This window comes from Haliotis cracherodii, unplaced genomic scaffold (assembly GCF_022045235.1).
Source record: "Haliotis cracherodii isolate W230 unplaced genomic scaffold, xgHalCrac1.p SCAF_18, whole genome shotgun sequence".
NCBI classification, from domain to species: domain Eukaryota; kingdom Metazoa; phylum Mollusca; class Gastropoda; order Lepetellida; family Haliotidae; genus Haliotis; species Haliotis cracherodii.
This window is the reverse complement of record NW_027266273.1, coordinates 18,593,592-18,618,974: the sequence shown is the minus strand read 5'-3', so window position 1 is coordinate 18,618,974 and position 25,383 is coordinate 18,593,592. Positions and strand designations below refer to the sequence as shown.

General features: G+C 41.8%; 1 protein-coding gene across 1 annotated transcript; it reads left to right on the top strand.

The window, feature by feature from the left end:
• Positions 1-8,793: 8,793 nt before the first annotated feature.
• Positions 8,794-25,383, top strand: LOC139465351 (O-acyltransferase like protein-like). Its single transcript, XM_071247055.1, has 15 exons — positions 8,794-9,681; positions 10,415-10,605; positions 12,201-12,300; positions 13,330-13,426; positions 14,094-14,449; positions 15,274-15,447; positions 15,955-16,048; positions 16,444-16,542; positions 17,711-17,873; positions 18,397-18,479; positions 18,983-19,114; positions 19,858-19,984; positions 21,560-21,752; positions 22,328-22,470; positions 24,105-25,383. The coding sequence occupies exons 1-15, from the start codon at positions 9,036-9,038 to the stop codon at positions 24,210-24,212; spliced, it is 2,706 nt and encodes a 901-aa protein (XP_071103156.1). The 5' UTR covers positions 8,794-9,035; the 3' UTR covers positions 24,213-25,383.

The following is a 25,383-nucleotide window of genomic DNA, read 5'->3' as shown; positions in this document are numbered from 1 at the left end:
GTGGCCGACCAAAATATACCCGTACCATTTGTAGAATACTGGTACCTTTTATCCAGCACCTGTACCGAGCATCTGCACCGAGACGTCTCACGAGATGTCTTCTTTGATACCACAGTTTCTAACATGCCCCCTTAAGAGACTGTAGCGTGATCATAAACTACTACATGTAGCAACAAATAAATTAACGGACATAGTTCTCTGGATAAACAACTTCACCATTGTAATAAAGAAGTTGTATATCCTGACATATGTTTTTATTCATAATACCGAGAGGCCAAAGGCTTATAGTACATTTTATATAGTAATGGCTGTATATACATATAAAAGGTTTCACACCAAGGAATCTTTTGCATGCATATAAATGTACTCTTTCTATAAAATCAACCATTTCTAGTCCCCAAACTTCTGCTCCATATAACAAAATTGGGCTTATTTTTGTATCGAAAATCTTAAGGAATGTATTACAGGATATATTTCCAAGAACTTTCATATGTTGAAGAATTCCAGTAAGGATTTTCTTAGCTTGTACAGCAGCTTGGTTAGCATGGATCCTCCATGACAATCTTATTTGTAAAATATTCCCCTAAGTACTTATAGAACGATATAACTACTACATGTAGCAACAAATAAATTAACAACGGACCTAGTTCTCTGGATAAACAACTTCACCATTGTAATAAAGAAGTTGTGTATCCTGACATATGTGTTTATTCATAATACCGAGAGGCCATAGGCCTATAGTATATGTTATATAGTAATGGGTGTATATGCATTTATAAGGTAACACATTTGGAACTTCTTAGCTTCATAGCATGCAATATGTACATTGACAGCTGTTTCGTTATTGCTACATTCTTACTTGATATTAATGAAACAAGTTTCTGTAGACTTGGATAACGGGTATAATATTTATCAATGAACTGTTTTCTGAGTTCAGCATACAACGGGTAAAGTTGTAAGAAATGGTATTCACTTTCTACAGTGTTTAAATCACAAAACTGACAAATTCTGTGTTCTCACACGATCCCCATATATCTTCCCGTCTCGATAAAGAGTTCGTGTGAACCACATCTGAATCTTGCAAGTGCAATTCGAAATGTTTTGTGTCACATCTAATAAGTAATAAGTATTGCTCTCTAAAGAAGCTGTTTTTAAAGAGGGATTAACTTGATAGTTTCTTTGATACATATAAGGAAAAATACCAATTTTGAATATACATATCTTTCAGGGTCTGAGTGAAAGCATCTATGAAATGATCTGGTATAGACGTATCCTGTTCTGTCCATATATTACCATAACCACATGAATAAAGTTGATGCTTAACAGAAGATGCCCAGTTTGTGTGTTCTTGTTGATCATAGAGTAATAACATGTTATAACATTTCTTTGGATATCTTGTTAAAGGCATTTTAACTATTTTAATCCAGTATTTTATCGTCTTTTACTTTGCAAACATAGTTATGAGTATCTTCCACATTCGCCTTAGACCATTAGATAAGACGTACTAGGTTTCACACCGAGGAAAGTTTTGCATGCATATAAATGTACTTTTTCTGTAACATCAATCATTTCTAATCCCCAAACCGCTGCTCCATATAACAAAACTAGGCTTATTTTCGTCTAGAAAATCTTAAAGAATGTAATATAGAATATATTTCCAAGAACTTTCATATGTTAAAAAAAATCCAATTAGCATCTTCTTAGCTTGTACAGCATCTTGGTTAGCATGCATCTTCCATGACAATCTATTTGTAAAATATACACCTAAGTACTTATTGAACGATGCAACATCTAATGAATGTCCTTGACAAAACCATTTCTCCCTCCTGGCTAGTGTACCACCATTTTAAAAAAACAATAACTTTTGTCTGAATCTTGTTGACAGATAAATTCTATTCTTTACAATAACATTCCAGCTAATTAATTTGTTTTTGTAGTCCAGGTATTGTGCTTGAAAACATTACTATATCATCGGCAAACAAAAGAAGAAATAACTTTATAGTTTCCGGGTGAAGTTGGATGCCATCAGAACAGTTCTGCTGAATTTGTTGAGCTAATTCATTGATAAAGAAGGAGAACAAAAAAAGACTCAAAATGCACCCTTGCTTAACGCCAATTTTGCTTTCAAATGTGTCAGACACAGTACCATTATTTCGCACACAAACCTTTACATACTGATACATACAGCACATTAACTTTCCAATTTTACTGCTAAGACCATGCGCTTTGAAACGTGACCATAATTTATTTCTGCTAAGAGAATCAAAAGCTTTAGCGAAATTTACAAAAATTGCGTATAATTTACCACCCTTCTTTGCGTGGTTTGTTATCATTCCTTATATATAGATGGTCTATGTGCACGTTCAATATCTCTTGACACTAGCTGGGGAAGTTGGTTTTCCTTATTTCTAGCTCTGTTAATAACATCTAACACCTTTCCCCTGCGTGCATCATAGGACTCACTATGTCCTTCAGGAACATCGTAGAGAATTAAATGTTTCTTCTAATATGTCGTTCTTGACTTTCGAATCGCCATAACCACCAATAGCATCTTTTCTATCGGAAACAGCATCGATTGTTCTTCTTTGTTGTTGTTCACCTCGTCTCGAGGTTCACGAACATAGTTCTTGATTGTCTGGATTTCAGCTTTAACAGATTCAATATTCTGAGTTAATCTAGATTCTTTTATCTGTTCAATTATTGTAAAGTTTAGCTCATCAAAGTTATCTCCTGTAGGTCCAGGATTAAGTTCAATATCTCCGGAGACAAAAGGCTGTCGCCTACATTCGAGGGTATTGTTCAGATTTCGGTATGTAAACAATGTCCATTGTTTGTAGACATGTTCACAAATCTCACCTTCTGAGCACAACGATGATGATGGTATGAGGGTAGGTAATGCCGATTGCATCGCCAATGCTGTAGTAGATCCCAAATACCAGATCGTGTGAAGTAGTATTGTACACAACATCAGATGGGAGGCCATATGCATGTCAGTTCTTGCTCTCCACTCCGACGTCGAGGTGTAGGGGAGAACTGTCTCTATTTGTCGGTGTCCTCTAGGAGTTACAAATGTACCGATTCGTGACCTCCATGTTTCTATGGATATCCCCATTTTGTAACGTGAACGTTTTGACGGATATTTAATATTTCAGATGTTTTCTGATATATGCTGTATTAAGCAGGGGCTATATGTCCGTTATGTGTGGCTGCAGAACACCCCCATGCTCTCTATGAGAGTAGTAGCCTTGCCTCACTGTCATGTGATGGGAGTTCAGTCTTTGTTTCCCCAGCCTTGAACTTCGGATTCAAAATTCCCTCATACAATCATTACAACGAAAACTAGAACTTATTGTAATATAATGTTAAATGTAATTCATGCCACTTGAAAACGGCTAACCTGTGGGGACTTGAGAGGTTTCATCGAGTTGTAAAATATAACGTGGCGGTACATAGTCTATACAAAATATGTCTCACTCGAATTGAATGTTTTCTACTTTCGACTTTCAGTTGTACATGTATCTTAATGTGAAATTTTATTATTATGATTTACTATGTACAAATCCCACATCACTCACTCCTATCATCTAAGTACATGTACCATTGTCCATGGACACGGCTTCCAGATTGGCTTATTGATGATGAATCATATCTGTTATACCAAGAGTCCTCTGACCAAATGATATCTGATGTACAGTACAAACCCTCTGTTATATATTGTATTTACCAAGATGTGAAGTTGTGTTTAATTTGAATATATGTTGTAATATATGCCCTACCGTATGTAACTCTGTGTATGTGTTAACGCACACTATGAATCCGCTGTTTTGATGTGTCAGGACATGAAATTAAGGCAAAGTGTTTAATCATTTGAATGTTCGTAATATACTGCTCAAAAGATGGCTGGTATGTTGGAAGACCGTGTTTTGCAATATCCACCAGCCATGACAGATTAACTACAGTCATATGAAATAAGCGGGTGATCTTGAACTTATTTTGAGTAGTATATATGATTTTCCTCATATAACGCTTTGCATAAAGCCCGGATGTGTTAGATATAATAAAACTCGTATTATTCTTTGAAGGTATTACAGTTCCGCTTTATTTTACCAGGTGAAAATCCTGTGCGTTAACTTCCGCTTTGGTGTCATCCTAACGAGGCAACTGCCACCACCAGTGACAGCGATATATTTCCGGTTTAGTGTTACGCTAGTGAGGTGACTGCCACATCCAGTGAAAGTATTATATTTCCGGTTTAATGTCAGGCTCCCGAGGTCGCTGCAAACTCTAGTGAAAGCATTATACTTCCGGTTTAGTGCTTCATACAGTGAGGCCGCTGCCACTTCTGGTGAAAGCATTATACTTCCGGTTTAGTGCTTCATATAGTGAGGCCGCTGCCACTTCTGGTGAAAGCATTATACTTCCGGTTTAGTGCTTCATATAGTGAGGCCGCTGCCACTTCTGGTGAAAGCATTATACTTCCGGTTTAGTGCTTCATACAGTGAGGCCGCTGCCACTTCTGGTGAAAGCATTATACTTCCGGCTTAGTGCTTCACATAGTGAGGCCGCTGCCACTTCTTGTGAAAGCATTATACTTCCGGTTTAGTGCTTCACATAGTGAGGCCGCTGCCACTTCTGGTGAAAGCATTATACGTCCGGCTTAGTGCTTCATAAAGTGAGGCCGCTGCTACTTCTTGTGAAAGCATTATACTTCCGGCTTAGTGCTTCACATAGTGAGGCCGCTGCCACTTCTTGTGAAAGCATTATACTTCCGGCTTAGTGCTTCACATAGTGAGGCCGCTGCCGCTTCTGGTGAAAGCATTATACTTCCGGTTTAGTGCTTCACATAGTGAGGCCGCTGCCACTTCTGGTGAAAGCATTATCCTTCCGGTTTAGTGCTTCACATAGTGAGGCCGCTGCCACTTCTGGTGAAAGCATTATACTTCCGGTTTAGTGCTTCATATAGTGAGGCCGCTGCTACTTCTTGTGAAAGCATTATACTTCCGGTTTAGTGCTTCATATAGTGAGGCCGCTGCCACTTCTGGTGAAAGCATTATACTTCCGGTTTAGTGCTTCATATAGTGAGGCCGCTGCCACTTCTGGTGAAAGCATTATACTTCCGGTTTAGTGCTTCATACAGTGAGGCCGCTGCCACTTCTGGTGAAAGCATTATACTTCCGGCTTAGTGCTTCACATAGTGAGGCCGCTGCCACTTCTTGTGAAAGCATTATACTTCCGGTTTAGTGCTTCACATAGTGAGGCCGCTGCCACTTCTGGTGAAAGCATTATACGTCCGGCTTAGTGCTTCATAAAGTGAGGCCGCTGCTACTTCTTGTGAAAGCATTATACTTCCGGTTTAGTGCTTCACATAGTGAGGCCGCTGCCACTTCTTGTGAAAGCATTATACTTCCGGCTTAGTGCTTCACATAGTGAGGCCGCTGCCACTTCTGGTGAAAGCATTATACTTCCGGTTTAGTGCTTCACATAGTGAGGCCGCTGCCACTTCTGGTGAAAGCATTATCCTTCCGGTTTAGTGCTTCACATAGTGAGGCCGCTGCCACTTCTGGTGAAAGCATTATACTTCCGGTTTAGTGCTTCATATAGTGAGGCCGCTGCTACTTCTTGTGAAAGCATTATACTTCCGGTTTAGTGCTTCATACAGTGAGGCCGCTGCCACTTCTGGTGAAAGCATTATCCTTCCGGTTTAGTGCTTCATACAGTGAGGCCGCTGCCACTTCTGGTGAAAGCATTATACTTCCGACTTAGTGCTTCACATAGTGAGGCCGCTGCCACTTCTGGTGAAAGCATTATACTTCCGGCTTTGTGCTTCATATAGTGAGGCCGCTGCCACTTCTGGTGAAAGCATTATACTTCCGGCTTAGTGCTTCACATAGTGAGGCCGCTGCCACTTCTGGTGAAAGCATTATACTTCCGTCTTAGTGCTTCACATAGTGAGGCCGCTGCCACTTCTGGTGAAAACATTATACTTCCGGCTTAGTCTGAAGCTACTGAGGCCGCTGCCGCCTCGGGTGAAGGCGTTAAACTCCCGCTATGTTGCAATCCTTGCGAGGTCGCTGCCAGCTCTAGCGTAAGTGTTATACTTCTGGTTAAATGTCACACATAGCGAGGCCGATGCCACCTCTAGATACATCTCTACGGAGATCCCTTCCACCCCTTTTGGTTGCATTCATCTTCGACTTTAGTACCACCACGAAGGCTACCAGCGTTCCCGAGAGATGACGCGGTTCTGACTATATGTCATTATCCTTAACTCTTTATATACTGTTGTCTGTAGGGATTGAAGGGGATTCGTTCAAACAGAGCGATTCGCCAACTGTCTTCGCCATCTTTTTCTCGGCCAAATTATTTAAGATGTTGAAGATCAGTTCTTGTCTTATCAGAATTCCTGTTACAAGTTGCATACCATTTTAAAGGATACATACTAATAGAGACAAATCGAATAAATAAAACGTTCAGTCTGGTCGTTCAGTTGGCTAGGGCTGAGCAGTACGAGGTCAGGTGGGGTGGACTGGGGTTTTATGTCGCGTCAACGATCAATGCACCTATAGGACCACGTGTATGCACATACATACATACGCGTGTGTGTGTGTGTGTGTGTGTGTGTGTGTGTGTGTGTGTGTGTGTGTGTGTGTGTTTCTTATGCCGTATTATAGTGAGGTACAGAGTTACAATACCGCAGTGTAAAGTGGATACCTCACGAGCACTACTGCCACAAAGAGCTATTTCACGTTATTGCAACATATGTATTTACTTACACCAGAGTGTGTGTGTGTACAACGGACTTTGAGACACGACCTGAGACAGGCGAGATACCAGTGCGGGACAGACAAACAATGATATGAATTTCTCTCTCTCTCTTATCAGGTTTGTCATAAAAAAGGCACTATGGGCAGATTCAGTACATACGAGTTCACTTGGAGAACCACACATGTTGTAAACATGCACAGTCAAATTAATTAGTGAAGAAGAAAACAGCTTTACAACAGCCTTTTTGTTAATGAGAAAATGAAATAAAGGTTAAGAGTGAGAGGCGACAGTTCTAAAAGACACCCAACAGTAAACAGTGACATGGGGGAGACTTTAGAGACGTCCGACGGTCAACAGTGACAAACGACAGATTTGGATGAACCCCAAAGGTTAACGGTGACAGAGGCAGTGTTGGTAAACATCCTGCAGTTAACAGTGACGGGGGCAGTGTTGGTAAACATCCTATAGTTTACAGTGACGGGGGCAGTGTTGGTAAACATCCTATAGTTTACAGTGACGGGGGCAGTGTTGGTAAACATCCTACAGTTTACAGTGACGGGGGCAGTGTTGGTAAACATCCTATAGTTTACAGTGACGGGGGCAGTGTTGGTAAACATCCTACAGTTTACAGTGACGGGGGCAGTGTTGGTAAACATCCTATAGTTTACAGTGACGGGGGCAGTGTTGGTAAACATCCTACTGTTTACAGTGACGGGGGCAGTGTTGGTAAACATCCTATAGTTTACAGTGACGGGGGCAGTGTTGGTAAACATCCTACAGTTTACAGTGACGGGGGCAGTGTTGGTAAACATCCTATAGTTTACAGTGACGGGGGCAGTGTTGGTAAACATCCTACAGTTTACAGTGACGGGGGCAGTGTTGGTAAACATCCTATAGTTTACAGTGACGGGGGCAGTGTTGGTAAACATCCTACAGTTTACAGTGACGGGGGCAGTGTTGGTAAACATCCTATAGTTTACAGTGACGGGGGCAGTGTTGGTAAACATCCTACAGTTTACAGTGACGGGGGCAGTGTTGGTAAACATCCTATAGTTTACAGTGATGGGGGCAGTGTTGGTAAACATCCTACAGTTAACAGTGACGGGGCAGTGTTGGTAAACATCCTACAGTTTACAGTGACGGGGGCAGTGTTGGTAAACATCCTACAGTTTACAGTGACGGGGGCAGTGTTGGTAAACATCCTATAGTTTACAGTGATGGGGGCAGTGTTGGTAAACATCCTACAGTTAACAGTGACGGGGCAGTGTTGGTAAACATCCTACAGTTTACAGTGACGGGGGCAGTGTTGGTAAACATCCTACAGTTTACAGTGACGGGGGCAGTGTTGGTAAACATCCTATAGTTTACAGTGACGGGGGCAGTGTTGGTAAACATCCTATAGTTTACAGTGACGGGGGCAGTGTTGGTAAACATCCTACTGTTTACAGTGACGGGGGCAGTGTTGGTAAACATCCTACTGTTTACAGTGATGGGGGCTGTGTTGGTGAACATCCTACAGTTACATGTGATGGGGGCAGTGTTGGTGAACATCCTACTTTTTACAGTGACGGGTGCAGTGTTGGTAAACATCCTACTGTTTACAGTGACGGGGGCAGCATTTATGTAAGTTTAAAAAAGCATAGAGTTACATCTGATACGATGGTAGCATTATGTATTTACCACTGAAAATTAAACTGTCCACTCTGTGAAAGGTATAACACATTATTCAAATATTATGTTAAAATATATCATTTAGATTTTATAACAAACAAACTGTTATCCAACTGAGAAAAAACGACAACCAAAACAGCATATATTTGAAATGCTATTTTGACAATATCTTGTCAAATACTATAGGGTACGATCTGTCGGATATTGTGGGAGACATTTGGACTTTAGTACTTGGATACAGAGGAATGCGAAATGAGGCAAAACGTTCACGAGCACATGACTAAATTCTATATTTAGCATTTACTGATAAAAGCATATCGCAAGTTGATGTTGATACCAGTTGGGGGCCATTGCCAGACAACGTTCAGGACAGTATACGGTCAGACGACAATATTGTAGAGGCTGTACAGTGGCTGATAGCTGTGGCGACTCGAACCTTCCTTCCAACTGGTTATAAGGAAACAAAAACAGCACTTTCTAATCTGAAAATATGAACGAACTTCCTTTTTTTCTGAGTCAAACCAGAAACAGCCTTTGACTGGATTACCACCGTAAATACACTTGTGAGCAAATCACCAATTCTTGACAATTTTCTCGCCATGGAGTTCATCAGACTGTGCATTCTCTTCTGTGTCCTCTGCAAAACACACTGTTCTAACACTACTGTGACCTTCACAACCATACACAGTCATGGGTCTTCACTTCCCAATAGTTGGTCATTGGGTGCCAGCGAGATCACAGATGCAGTCAAAGAAGCCTCATCACAAACTGTGGCAAGTCTGTCCAACTTCTCTGATCCTGCAAATACATCACCTGCCCAACCTACTACGACAACGTCTCCGGCTACAACCATGACGACACCCAGCAATACCACCACTCTAACACTGGGGTCTTTTCTATCCATGCTGATTAACACGTTCGTCTCCACGACCACAAACTCTACCACCACTGCCAATACAACGTCACCGACAACTTCAAAATTACCAGATTCTCTCTTGACCATGGCAAATAAGATTCCAGGAGGAATGGGGAACTCCCTCTTGCCCCTTCTCATGGGGGGAGGGTCCATCGATCTAGAAACAATTACACGTCTCTTGAAAAGTCTTGTCCCTCAACTTCCGTCCATCTTGAGGGGGCTTACTCAGTCAAACACGAGCGGACTGACAGCCGACGAACGTACATGCTCTGAAGATGTGGATACCTATCTGAACGATCTCGTACAGGGGAAGATGTGGGCTCTTAGCAGTGAGTACAATGATCGTTGATAGACACCTGTTGAACACAAAACGTGTACCTAACAAGCAATTATTGCCATGTATACTACTCAAAATCAGTTATAAATCATCCGACTGTTTATATAATAATATTTTATTATAGTTAATCTGGCGCAACCTTGGCTAAATGTAGCGATCTGAACACATTGGGTCTTTCTTTCATTCGGTTACTTTTACTGTCCTTTGTCGACAGGTTTATATTCTCAATTGATGTATTGTCTAATTTGATATAGTCACTATATGGCTGAAATATTGCCGATGTGACTTTAAATATTAACTCACTCACTCACTCATTTCATTCGGTAAAATTTCGTGCAATCTTGAAACACAATGTCATACTTCAACATCGTGAGATATGTATTTCTCTTCACAGTTTGTGCATACCGACATCAAACTATGAAATAAGATATGATAGACAAGAAAACATACAGATCACACTAGTAGGTACCTACTGTCATCGAAGATGTTTTCCACAACTGAAGATATATGATGACTTGGCGCAGGATATATATTTCATACATGGGAGGTATATGTAAAATATATCTAAGGAAAATATCTTCAGTGTCGTGGTGTCCATATCCTACATGTGTCACATAAAAACGTTTCCAAACAGGGTAAAACATCTAAAGGTTAGCGTTCATGAAGGTTTAATGCACGGATGATTGGACAATCAGAAACAATTCTTGTGTGCTTCCTTTTCTCAGTGTTCGATGCATCAGGAAAACCGGCCACGTCCATCCTTGAAGGGGCAACGACCTTTTACGGCAACTTTGACGAATGTCTTGATGTGGTCAGTGAGGTGGACCAAGCCACGGGGAGACAAGTAAAGGGGGACACCTGTGTTGTGTCCATTCTTCCTCCTCCACAGCTGCTAGGCACGATGGGAGGTGGAAATGTAGGTCCTTTTACAGTCTTAAACTAAACATGTTCACTATTTCTGTTCACTACTACTACTACTACTACTACTACTACTACTACTGCTACTGCTACTACTACTACTACTACTACTGCTACTGCTACTGCTTCTACTACTACTACTACTGCTACTACTACTACTACTGCTTCTACTACTACTACTACTACTGCTACTGCTTCTACTACTAATACTACTACTACTACTACTACTGCTACTACTACTACTGCTACTGCTTCTACTACTACTACTGCTACTGCTACTGCTACTACTACTGCTACTGCTACTGCTTCTTCTACTACTACTACTACTACTACTACTACTACTACTACTGCTGCTAATACTACTACTACTACTAACCATAATTACTACAACAACAATAAAACAATAATAATAATTGCCTGATGATGTACGCCTCTCCGTGGTGGGCCGTGATAGGGAGGATGTATTCCCCTGAACCAAACGTACATCACCCAGTTAGGGCTAACCTCCCGAAGCTGGTTACCACTGGGTTACAGACGGCAATGAAGTAAATCATTTTTCAACTCCGGACCCCAGTCAGCCTCCCTCCGGTATACAAACCAGCCAAAGTGAGGATGGGACGTGTCCCAGGGGAGGCACAGAACCCATCCAAGAATATCGTGGACGCACAAACTAAAGTCCACACTTTTTGAGTATGCGAAAGCAACAGGGTGGCCAGAAATACCACGAATAAATGGCAAATTACTGTAGCGGCAATGGGACAAAGCCAACCAATGAATGCACACCTAACAGCAGGATATTCGTGACCATCTCCGGCGACTAAAGCGTCGTGAACCTGGTGAGCTAAATGCCAACACTCGTCAGGCACCCTTGCATGAACCCTAGTTCCAACAGTAGCAGGCCCGAAATTGCAAACGAAGGTTTGAATTATTCTCCTTAACTTACCTGATGCAGCTGTTCTTTGCTTGACATTAACTGTTGTGTGTATGCTGCTGCTCGAACACTGGAGGAACTCCATACGGTTTCCAAAGACAATGAACCACAAAAGGATAATAAACAAAGTCATCAAGAGAAGTACCGGTTTCGAATTAAACAAAATGAAACAAGGAAAGTCCTGGATAGAACTTTGATTGAAATTACGTTCCGCGGGGCAATCAATGTCAAAACGTCAAAATACAAGACAACAAAAGAGAAAATTCTTAATCAAATTCTTGATGGGGGAGGTTTGTGTGTAGGATGTGAGTGGGATTTGTGAGTAGATGTGAATGGGGTTTGTGTGTAGGATGTGAGAGGGGTTTGTGTGTAGGATGTAAGTGGGGTTTGTTTGAAGAATGTGAGTGGGGTTTGTGTGTAGGATGTGAGCGGAGTGTGTGTGTAGGATGTGAGTGGGGTTTGTGTCCAGGATGTGAGCGAGTCTTGCGTGTGTCACCTGAGGTATGTTTGTGTTCAAGGTGTATGTAGGGTTTGTTAGATTGGGAGTGCATGCCCCTTACCCATTCGTACATGTATTCCATTCTAAATCAGATATAGTATGTATACTCTTGATATGACAGAATATATTTCACGGGCTATGAAGACTGGTATTGTATCTACAGGGTGGTGGAATGCTTGGCGGACAACCCATGACCTTCAACTGGCACCTGTGTCTTCCGAGTAGCTGCGGGAGCAGGAGTGTGCAAGGGGCGCTGCAGAGCCGTGAGTGTTTTGTTAATGGCGGGGAGGGGGGATTCATCTGGACAAGGCATCTTTAAAAATATCGATTTCTGATACATGTCTCCAGATATAAAAAAAAATGTAATCAAACCAAAATTCTTGTGTTCGAAGTTTTTTTATTCACCCGTGTACATAAGCAAAATGCCAGCTCTGGAGGATTAATTAAAGTCGGGTACTTTACAACTGATGTAGGGTTTGTCACAGTCGGATCATGGCGTCAGGCGGCTGTAACTGATCATCACGTTTATTTGAAGAACGCACACATGAAGTTAGAATAGGGTTCGCATTATTGGTATCATTCATGTTCGAATCCCAGAATCGGCAAGATTATGATCCTCGGTCTGGCAGTACCACATACGGGCACTTGGCTTTCAACAAACCGACAAAGGCCCAACCCCCTCGTTACTGTGTGCTTTCCTCCCACACACACTGATGTAACTGAAATGCTGTGACTCTAAATACAGTTCACGCTCATCCTGTCACATGTTTATATGCACATTAAATGGTTTGGTAGTTTCTGTTTTTGTTTGAAGAATAGCGTGACGTGTAATACGTTATAACATATCATAAACCGCCAGGCAATACATATGAAAATTGGTAGGCTGACAGCTCGCCGAAAAATTTCAAAATTAAGGTCTAAAACACAACATAACCCGTATAAAATGCATCATTATAAATATTTCTTGTTTGTTTCATTTTAAGCTACTTTCCAACATGTGGGGACGGTCGGGTAGCCTAGTGGTTAAAGCGTTCGCTCGTCACGCCGAAGACCCGGGTTCGATTCCCAACATGGGTACAATGTGTGAAGCCCATTACTGGTGTCCCCCGCCGTGATATTGCTGGAATATTGCTAAAAGCGGCGTAAAACCATACTCACACCCACATGGGTGTAACTTTCTTTTGCCGTTTATGTGAAAAAAGCACTCACTGGATACGTTATGCCAAAGTATTAACCGTAAGAGCTGTTCAAGTACTACCCAGGCATGTACTGTCTTCATACTAATACTGTAGGTCTGTCGCAAGTCAACCTGAAAGTCGCAAGAGTGGTGTGTCATGCGGAGATCAAGATCGGCCCCGTCAGTAGCGACAGTGCCGCGGTTGGAGCCATGTAAGTACTGACATATCTGATGTCTATGTCACACGTAGGGGATATTATTAGTTGCATAGATACACGGGCATTGTGGACGGATAGGCGTGAATAAGAGATAACAGTAATCTGTGGCAAGCAAACGCGGTTACCGTATCAGTGTCACACAGTTCAAGTGTACTGTTATATACTCCTCGTGGCATATATTGTCGTACAGAGTTAATAACCATGAATCAACGACAGAGATAGCAGGTTATCGGTCACTGATGGGTCATTCACGTGTGGTTATAGCTCAAATTATGGACATACCGGTTGATAAGAATGAGTGAGCGAGTAGGTTGGTTTTAACGCCGCTTTGAACAGTATTTCAGGTATATGAGGGCTTGTCAGCTTAATGTGGGAGGAAAGCCCGAAGTGATGCAGGTCTCAGACGTTTACCAGTTTGATAAAACCCAGGAGCACTTGTATGGTGCTGACAAATCTAATCGTGGCGAACCGGGATTCGAACCCACGATCATAGGTTTCTGGCGTACCCAAGGGACACAACTCTGCACAATGAATAGTGGCGCCTTTGACGACTGGGACACCCTTTCCCCCAACATGCACATGAACTCATGCGTAGCAGTTAATAGATTTTGCAAATATATTCATGTGTTTCCTTTTAACATTTTGACAAGTCTCTTTACAGCGTCCTGACGGCCATCTTGGGCTGCCTGGTCCTTGTGGGGTCAGCTCTGGATATGAGCATCCGGGCTATCAAAGGTCGTCGCGATAAGGTCCCCGTGAGTCCCCGTATCGACGCAGTCAGATTGACTGAAATCTGCACGACCTTGAACGATTCCGTTGAAACGTCAGTTACAAATGGGAACATAGATACAAATGGCTTGATTTGGAAGCCACATCTCAACTTCCAGAACGATGGAATAGACAACCCTGCTGGTCCGAAAATACAGGAGACGAATGGTGGAGACCTTGTATATCCTAACGGCGGACAGCAGCTCCGATCAGCGGACAAACAACATGACAACAAAAATAAGCCTAAGTGTACGCTGCAGAATTGTCAGTTAACGCTGATATTTTCAAACATTTTTTAAGCACGAATCTCAATGTAAACCAGAAATGATTGATCTATGTTAGTGGTTTTATAAGTTATAAAGGATGGAACAAAAAAATATAGCCTCAGGTATCACAAGATATGAAACGTCAACACCAAAGAAAAACATGTCTCAACTGTTCACCGAAACAGATTCCTTTGATCGTAAAGGCAAAATAGCATGAAAATAATATGAAGGAAAATCGGTGATGACACAATGTGTTCGGTAAAACAATTTTTACTGGACTTGCTGAATGTCCTGTAAAATGGGGGGCACGGGTGGCCCAGTCGTCTAAGGCGCCGCGATTTGCTGTGCAGAGTTGCGTCCCTTGGGCACGCCAGAAACCTATGATTGTGGGTTCGAATCCTGGTTCGCCCCGATTATGTTTCTAGGTTTGTCAGCACCATACCCGTGCTCGTGGGTTTCCTCGTGGGTTTCACCGAAGTGGTAAACGTCTGAGACCTGCATCACTTCGGGCTTTCCTCCCACATTAGGCTGACACGCCGCGATATAACTGGAATACTGTTAAAAGCGGCGTTAAACCCAACTCACTCACTCACTCCTGTAAAATGTGTTGTTGTTCCTCCCAAAAATCGCTTAGATCCTGTCAGAGAATAGAAATTGTATGTCTTGAAACAGGTAACAATATTGTGTTTGTGAATGGTCCTTGGCTTAGTGTCCGATGAACGAAAGGTTCAGCCTAAAAAAATAAACACGCACTGAAATCTTTAACATTTTCAGTGGCATTGACATACATGTTTCTTACTTTAATAGTGGCAGTATGGCAGCGTGTCCTGTTGTGTTTCTCTGCCGTCAGCAATGGGGAGAAGATCCTCAGCGTCAAGCGCTCACCTGCATCTATTACCTGTCTCCATGGCATCCGGGTCCTCAGCATCGGATGGGTCATTTTGGGCCACACGTATCTCTATTTCATCATGAGTTACGCAGGTCGGTCATGCGAGTGTATGCTTGACAATTTAATTTAATTTAATTTGATAATAAAGATATGAATGTGAAAGTGAATGAGAAGAAAGAGTGACATTGCAGTTCCATGACGCCATCAAGTCAATCGTCCAGCGATTTAAGACAGTACGACGAGAGCTCCACTCTATCGTGAAATATGTTGTATATGTGCTGAATGAAAAAATGTAAGTTAGTTCAGGTAGATACAGAATGATTACGATTGCATTTATTTTATTTTTTATGTTTGCTTCTCCTATGTCAATAATTAAAGAAATAATATGTGATTGTCTTCAGGTATATCCAAGACACCATGTCCGATACCTGAAGACATGTATATTTGTTCGCTCATTTTTGCCATCACTATTAATAAGCAGGATCAAACGTTAATATTGAAAGCCTGGAATTGAAACGGGGAAGACATAGTCTACATGTGTAGCATCCCTCTGCGTTCCGCCCAGTGGACGTCTCAACTTGTTCATCTATGTCTTGCAGAAAACCCCAAAGCAGCCATGAAGTTGATACAGGGCTTCAGTTTCCAGATCATGATTAACGCAACACTTTCTGTTGATTCCTTCTTTGTTCTAAGGTAAGATTCGAGGGAGTCACATATAAATGAGTGAGTGGGTGAGTTGGCTTTTAACGCCACTTTTAACAGTATTTCAGTTATATCACGGCGTGTCAGCTTAATGTGGGAGGAAAGCCCAAAGTGATGCAGGTCTCAGACGTTTACCACTTCGGTGAAACCCATGAGCATGGATATGGTGCTGACAAACACACACACACACACGCACGCACGCACACACGCACGCACGCACACACACAGGGATAGGGCGTGTATAGGGCACATGAACCTAGTCCTTAAAACTCTCGGTGCCGGTGATATTCAATAATGTTTGTTTAGAAAGAATGTTTTATGTTATTACCTTCAATCGTAGGTTATGTTTGATTCATTAATATACAGTCTGTTCCCCATGTTTCCAGTGGCCTGTTGGTGACGTACTTGTTCCTGAAGGAGACGGAGAAGGCTGGAGGTCTGAAGGTGAAGCACATGATCCTGTACTACGTCCACCGCTTCTGGAGGTCAGTCAGGTCCCAGTGCTGCTGATGCTGGAAGCTTCAATGAAGGCTCTTGCAAATGCTCATAGAATACTCATCACATGGAAAAGCTTCAAGACTTATTTTGTTATTGTCTTTTGTTTATTTGTTTGTTGTTAAACGCCGCACTCATCAATATTCCTGCTATATAACAACGGTCTGTGAATAATCGAGTCTGGACCAGAAAATCCAGTGACTGACATCATGAGCATCGATCCACGCAATTGGGATACGATGACATGCATCATGAACCAAGTCAGCGAGCCTGACCACCCGATCCCGTTAGTCGCCTTTGTTATTGTCATTGCAGACAGAACGGTTAAGAAGCGTTTTAGTCAAGGTACAATTAAGAAGTATTTTAGCCAAGGTACAATTAAAAGGTATTTCAGTAAAGGTACAGTGAAGAAGCGCTTTAGTCAAAGTACAATATGAAGTGTTTCAGTCAACGTACAATTAAGGAGCGTTTAACTTAACGTACAAGTATGGAGTATGACGTGTAAGAAGTGTTTTAGTCAACGTACAATTAAGGAGAGTTTAACTTAACGTACAAGTATGGAGTATGACGTGTAAGAAGTGTTTTAGTCAAGGTAGAATTAAGATGAGCTTTAGTCAGCGTAGACATAAAGAACGTTTTAGTCAAATTACAATTAAGGAATGTTCAGTCAACGTAAAACTAAGGAGAATTTTGGTCAACGTGCAATTACGAAGAGTTTAGTCAACGTATAATTACGGAGTGGTTAAGGGAACTCCCGACAAACTGTTATGGGGATATCAAGGCACTGATACATGAGTCCACCTGTTGTAATACACCGATTCTTGAAGATCGTCTCCAAACCACCGTGTCATATCCACGTAATCCACATTAAATCCTCTATGTATTGATGTCACACTAAGTACAATGCTTAGTACCATAATTTCATTCACTTGTGGGGCGGTCGGGTAGCCTAGTGGTTAAAGCGTTCGCTCGTCACACCGAACACCTGGGTTCGAATCCCGACATGGGTACAATATGTGAAGCCCATTTCTGGTGTCCCCCCGCCGTGATATCGCTGGAATATTGCTAAAAGCGGCTTAAAACCAAACTCACTCACTCCCTCATTCACTTGTGCTTACAATATCACATGTTGATATGAATTATGTTGATGATCTGCAGACTGACGCCCACCTATGCCTACCTGATGTTCATCTACACGTTCCTACTGACGTATTTGACGGATGGGCCCACGTGGGCCGGGCCTTATGACAAGAAAAATTGTGAAGATTATTGTTGGACGAGTCTGGTGTACATTAACAATGTCTACAAACCAGATAAACAGGTAATGCCACACAAGTACGGTTGTGATCTGTTGTGTTTGTTTGTTTATGTGTTGTTTAACGCCGCAGTCGGCAATATTCCAGCTATGAGACGGCCTTCTGTATATATTCGAGTCTGGACCAGACAAATCAGTGATTGACATCATGAGTAGCGATCTAAACAATTGGACATGCATCAACCAAGTTAACGAGCCTGACCACCCGTTAGTGGCCTCTTACTACTAGCATCATTGGTTGTTGAAGACCAATTCTCACCCGGATGTTTATGTCCGGGTGAGTGGGCTTGGTAAGTCACAGACGTTTCCACTTTGATGAAACCAACGAGCATGGCCATAGTAGCACACGTGGTTATGTTATGATACGAACATGAACATCATTACATCATCAGTCGTGGTCGTATTAGGATAATATGGTCAAATCATGGCCGCAGTATAGCCACCTTGTCACATCATGGTCGCATGATGGTCACACAATGACAAGCCCCATGGTCACATCACCGTCTCTGGTCATTTGCTTTTGTTTCAGTGTATGGCCTGGGGGTGGTACTTGGCTAACGATATGCAGTTCTACGTAATAGCTCCATTGGCCCTCATTCCATGGGCATTAAGGTAAATAATCCTTTGGAGCCCTAATCCCTTGAGCACTGAGGTACGACATTTTGTTTACGGGCATTTAGGTAAGGGTAATCTTGGAGCGATCATTTAGTGGTTATTGAGGTAAGGCATTTCTGTTGGATCCGTCATTCCTGTTGATTCATATCTAGGATGACATCGTGTATAGCCTATTGGCAAACTTTAATACTGCATTAATTATTTTACCTCTTTCTTAAAGAACAGACACCAATGCTCGTACTTCCACAATATAGGAGAGCGGTCGGGTAGCCTAGTGGGTAAAGCGTTCGCTCGTCACACCAAAGAACCGGGTTCGATTCCCGACATGGGTACAATGTGTGAAGCCCATTTCTGGTGTCCCCCGCCGTGATATTGCTGGAATATTGCTAAAAGCGGCGTAAAACCATACTCACTCACTCACTAATAATGTAGGACAGGTTGCTTGGTGTTTTCTTCACGTTTATAACAGTAATGACGTGTATTCCATTTCATCACTTCAGTTCTAGGAGAATGGGGACTACAGCTGGAAAGATTTTAAAGGCGGCTGGTATTTTCGTGGTGCTCGGCTACCTCATCTGCAGCGTCGTCACCACCGCCTCACTCACACACAAGTACAACACTGACCTCTTCAGGTATGTAGAAAACCATAGATGAGATGTATTTGCATTCGCTTACAGGTTTTACATGGGAGGTGTTAGAATTTGTCTGGGGTCGAGTGACGACGATCTTCATTTACAAATAGTGTTTCCGGTAAGGTGATCATAGCCACCAGATGGAATTATCGTAGGGTCATCACAGGTGGATAAACTTTATAATCCAACATTCAAAGTAGGTGGAGAGAGAGACAACATCTCAAGACTTAACATCCGAATGACCCAAAACCAATAGTGACAGTAAGTAAGAGTATGTGACGTTTTCCGATTTTAGCAATATTTCAGGAATATCACGGCGGGGCACGCAAGAAATGAACGTTGTATCCAAGACGGGACTCGAACCGGGGCCTTCAGAGTGACGAGTGAACACTTTAACCACAAGACTAACCTTCCACCCTATTTCCTTTCAATGATAATCCAAATTGTGGATGGTTGTTACACACAACGCACTGATTGACAACATTGATGACGCCTGATGGGTCGAAGGTGGTTAATATTCTCCACTGCGTGTATAAATCCAACAGCAAGGGTATGGCGCCCACAACACTAGGGTGTTAAGCGGACCGAATTTCGTATTCGAACCAATAACTAGCAGATCCTAGAACTGCATCCTTGCACAACATATTTCGGCTTCTGAGACCAATGGGACCACCTGACCTGAGTAACTATGCAAAATATGCGCAATGACAATGAATCTAATATTATATACTGCTATATTTCAGTAACGGGGCTCTCTACTTCGAAAAAGTGTACCAGAAGCCTTGGTGTCGGATCGGAACATTCGCCATAGGGATGATGCTAGGCTACATCCTTCACGCAATGAAGCAGCGTGAGGTCAAGATGTCTCCAGTAAGTGGTAGACTATGTACATGGCCAACGAATGTATGGCTTTGGTGGAATCTAGGAAGATGTAATTTCCGGAACTGTCCAATCCGGAGATTGCGCTTGGCCCAGTTCGGCGAAATAGTAGTGTTAGTCGCCTCTTACGACAAGCACAGTCTCCTCTTATGACAAGCACAGTCTCCTCTTATGACAAGCACAGTCTCCTCTTATGACAAGCACAGTCTCCTCTTATGACAAGCATGGGCTGCTGAAGAGCTATTCTTTTCCAAAACCTCGTCAAGCCAGATATAAACCACAAACACACAAAGTAGCTTCCTCTTTGACACTCACCGAGGAACTTAATCTGCATTGAAATATTACTTTACAAACTCAGTAGCGTCAGTAGCCTTGATCCATATCATGTCAGAACCACGCCAGTCACCGGCAGTGTAACATCTTACTGTAAGATACATGCATGTACCAGGTACCATCCATGCTTTGTGGTTCAGAACCATGCAGTCATTGTGACGATATATGTCTTGCAGCAAGACTGCCAACACCTGACAACAGATAGTGATCATAATCATATTGCACAGGACAGGCTGACCGCACTGTAACGGCGCCATCACAGGAGACATTCAACTATCCGGGCTTTGCAATTCCTATGTATACCCCTTCCGGTAGCACCCTCTACCTTGAATAACATCCCTCTTTGTCTGACTTTACCTTCATGAGAAATCAATTTCATTATAATTCACGCTGTTCAACCGAATGAAATTTCACTTCACGGGTTGTTAACGGTGGTACGACACGTGTTCGCCGAGAATGCAGATTAGCTGCAAGCAGACGATTTCTGGTCGCGTGGTCAGTACCATGAAGTCCCGTGGCTTGGCGCGAGTGAACATCGATTTGATTGGCTGTTTGGACTCGATTTCTTAAATCCTGGTTTCTTATTAACGATCCTGGGCCCGTGGTTTTGACCTGGGGAGCCCCTTGAGGGGCCGATCATAAACATAATATTATGCAGAAATCTGTTAGAAAGTCTGCAAATCAAAGACTGAAACGCAGTGAACATATTGGCTACCTCTCGCTGAGTACTGTAGGTTTGAAGCATGGAAATAACCCTCATGCGTTCATCCCAAACTGATCACAAGTTCTGCATTTAAGCAAGAATAGAGAACTTACATGTTACTTCTGATAATTAAAATCAGCAATGCTATTGACTCAGAGCTATTTGACGACCTTTCCTTTAAGTATCAAAATCAAGATCGACCCCCTACCAACGTGCACTGAGGAAATGCATGGTCTACGTGCAATGTGGGCTGTGTTGGGGCGTGAGGTTTTGCTTAGCATACCGTTCTATCCCGGGGAGTCATGTTCCAAAGCTGATCTTTCTTCTGACAACCGATCATAACAACTATACATCATGATCCCCTACTTATTTTGGAGAGTATATTTGGGACACGACACACTGAATTACTGTTCGCAATTCCAGAACAAAGGGTAAATCCATATCTTGAAGTTAGTTAATCAGGATATTTCAGAGTTTCCAAACTAGGGTAATAAACAACCTAAACACGATCCATTAACTATGTCTTCCAGTTCCTGCAGGGTGTGGGTTGGCTTCTGGCACTGGTGGCAGCCGGGGCATGCACTCTGGCGACCTATGACGCCAATGCTGAAGGAAGACCAGGATGGGGAGTGGAAGCCAGGACGGCTCACGAGACGCTGTTTAGACCTGTGTGGGGGCTAGTCTTGGCGTGGGTCATCTTCATGTGCTGCAAGGGGAAAGCAGGTGCGTTCAACCATATGTGCTATAGAAGTAGGCACGATTGTGTCCTGTAATGCTCAGTTTAAACAAGCTTCGTGTTGGCCACAGACAATGTTGTATTAACAATGACATGGGGTTTGTCATATAAGCAGTCTCACTGTTTGCTTGTGACAAGCACAAAATTGATGAGGACGAGATGCGTGCATGATATGGGAGTTTTCCTTTCAGTGCAATTGACCAATGTTCAAAATTAATACATATTCAAGAAAAACAACAACAGAAAATGAATTTAATACAATTGATTACTTGACTTATTATGTATTTCAGAGCACCGTTAATGTTTTGTATTTGCAGTACCGTGATCTTTTTGTATATCAGTCACAAGAAAAGGGGAGCATAAAAATGAATTTAAAATTTCAGTGATCCATTCAAATAATGTTCACCGCTATTTTGACATTTACGCCATATGGAATCTGTTTCGACGGATAATCGAGACTGGTTATTCTCTGGCGTTGACGTTATATAGTGAAAACAATCGAGTACTTGACTGACTAATTAATGGAGCTTGTACACCTATTTATACAATGCCCCTCCCACAGGTATCGTGAACTGGATGTTGTCCTGGGACTGGTGGCAGCCTCTCTCTCGTCTCACATACGGGGCCTACCTCATTCATATCATGCTCATAGTGACTGAAACTTCGACAGCGAGATCCCTCATCTACTTTACATCCGGGTACATCGTAAGTACCTCTGCAAGATCATTTTTGCCAAGTGTGAATGTTTAAGAGGTTGTGATACTATGAAACAGCTTACAATACTCTTTACTATCTCTTGTGGAAAAAGAATCGTTCCAGTTAGTGAAGACATTTTAACATACTGTCAAAATAGATTAAATGAACTGTTTACAAAATGGAAAAACACGAAGGTGCGGACCATTTGATATTTAGGTGTTTGGTAGAGTGATGTTTTTCTTTTCTTCATATTTTGGGGCTGATATGCTTTGGCTTTATAAAAAAAAGAGCTGAGCTTTTTACGTCATATTTCAATAATGTTCACTAAAACAGAATAACTATACAGACGTAAGTGATTTCAAAACAGAACAATGCCAACAGCAGTATAGTAAAGTGGTTTATAAAATGTAAGACGATTTTAACAACATGTGTAGCAAAATCCTACATCACTTGGGGTTTCTTCCAGATGCAGCGCAATGATTCAGAGTAACCTGAACAGAAATTTAGCTTTATTTAATGAATAGGTTGATTCGATACACTCCTGATAAACTGGAAGCTGTTATATTTTCATTTTAGGAAACTATAGATATTATTAACTTACAGTTTGATGGGACGGAAATTAATACAGTTAAAATGCACAAACATGTTGGTGTTACGTTCGAATCAACCTGTAAGTGGTTTTGTCATGTGAACAATAATGTTAAAAGAACCTAAAAATTGATAAACTCATAATTTTTTTAAATTTCAAACCGAGACACTTTTATTAAAATTTATAAGATTTGCATTAGGCCCCATTTTGAACATGCACGTGAGTTTTGGGATGAATGTAGTATAGATCAGAGTAATAGACTAGAGAGACTGCAATTGGGAGCAGTCATATCATTGCTACCAAATCCGCGATCATCATTATATTTCTGAACTAGTATTTTATATAAAATGTATCTTAGCCCCCACCTTACTTAAAATATGTTACCAATATCGGTATCTTCTAAAAATACTTGTACTATTAGAAATTCGGAAAATGTCACACTTCCCCTCACGAGACTAAAACCTTCACATGTTTTCCTTTCCCTTTCTATTTCAAACTCTGGAAAACTATTACTATAAGATCGTCATGATGGACATGAATAACATAACTGGCAGGTAAAAAGACGTTACCGAACACAAATTTGGCCACGTAGTGTCAAAACCTCCGAATAGTGTCAAATATAATTCAGAATTAATCGCCCAAACACAACCAAAACAATATGCTGAGTAAACCATGTGCCACAGTACCCGGATCAGCGTAACTTCAGTTTGAAGTGAAACGTTCGCTGTACTTGCAAGCATGCCAACCGACAAAGATATGGGTATGTAAGGGGCGATTTACTGTTCATTCACACCCAACCCGCTGTCAAATAACATGCTATAAAATACAGAGAGATATGATACACCAAGGAGCAACGCATGACTACGTCGCAAGGAGTTTGGGCTGCAGCCGAGTGACAGTCACAACGCACAATCATCCAGCTGCTGGAAGTTCTGATAAATTAATGAGTTGTGGGATCTCCTGTCAGAGAAATATATTGTATGTGTTTGGGCGCTGACTGAAAATATTCTAAGTCATTTACAAAATCTCTGACCAACGTTGCTATGTATTCCAGGTGTACCGCTTCTTCGGCTACGTGTGCATGTCGTACATCTTCTCCTTCCTGCTGGCCATCCTGGTGGAGGCGCCCATGCTGCAGCTGGAGAAGCTGGTCCTGTCCTGAATCACAGCAGCTTCCGACAGGACAGGCGCGTCAGATAGCCTCTTATCGTTTGAACCCATGATAGTTTTTGAAGTTGTAGTCAATGTCGAGATTCTTTTCTTCACTTTTTCGAATCTAAGAATGAAATTGTTTCTTTGAAGCGCGGAATGTACGATTGCATTAAGACAGTTCCAGTCTGAAACCCCACTCTTCATTGACTCATAGAAAGTAACATACCACATTCTGAAAGCATACGTATATATTTTATAAGTGTATGTTAATAGACCAGACATTTATATTTTTTAATCGTATACAGTAAGCGTGTTTATAACGAACACGTTTATAACGAACTTGCGGATATAACGAGCTTTTTTTGTCCCGGACATTTAATGTGTATATATGCTTATAACGAACAACGGTTACATCGAACTAATATTAGTGGTCCCTTTGAGTTCGTTATAACCGTAGTTTACTGTATATGGACAAATGTTTTCAAAATAAATGATAATCCACCAAATGTCTTTTCGATTTGTTGGGTAACGTCTTTTACTAAACTACATGGGAAGTATTACCTCAGGATGACAAACTTACAAACGATCATATAAAATGATCTACCATAAGCAGTTTACGATATAGACTCTGTCCGTTTGCCATTCTTGTCTTTGGTCTGCCTATATTTAAAGACGTGTTTCATTATTGACAATATTTTGCTCATTAATTACCGAAGCCTGTCAATCGCACTCCATTTCTGTGTTTATATGTGAACATGTATGCGTGTTGTGTGTCATCATATCAACGAGGGGGCACGGGTGGCCCAGTCGTCAAAGGCGCCGCGATTCGCTGTGCAGAGTTTCGTCCCTTGGGCACGCCAGAAACCTATGATTGTGGGTTCGAATCCCGGTTCGCCCCGATTATGTTTCTAGGTTTGTCAGCACCATACGCGTGCTCGTGGGTTTCACTGAAGTGGAAAACGTCTGAGACCTGCATAACTTCGGGCTTTCCTCCCACATTAAGCTGACACGCCGCGATATAACTGGAATACTGTTAAAAGCGGCGTTCAACCCAACTCACTCACTCATATCAACGAAAGCTTATAAATGTATGAAAGGTTAAGTGGGTCAGTTTATTGTAGTATACTTTACTTCTCAAATGTGTTATTAACTTTCGTTTATAAAGCTTGCCATATGTTTAA

Excerpts from the sequence above, each read along its gene's own strand:
- LOC139465351 (XM_071247055.1), top strand. The coding sequence starts at position 9,036 with ATGGAGTTCATCAGACTGTGCATTCTCTTCTGTGTCCTCTGCAAAACA. Across the intron at positions 12,301-13,329 it reads GCAAGGGGCGCTGCAGAGCC|GTCTGTCGCAAGTCAACCTG; the intron begins GTGAGTGTTTTG and ends CTAATACTGTAG. Across the intron at positions 14,450-15,273 it reads CAACAAAAATAAGCCTAAGT|TGGCAGTATGGCAGCGTGTC; the intron begins GTACGCTGCAGA and ends TTACTTTAATAG.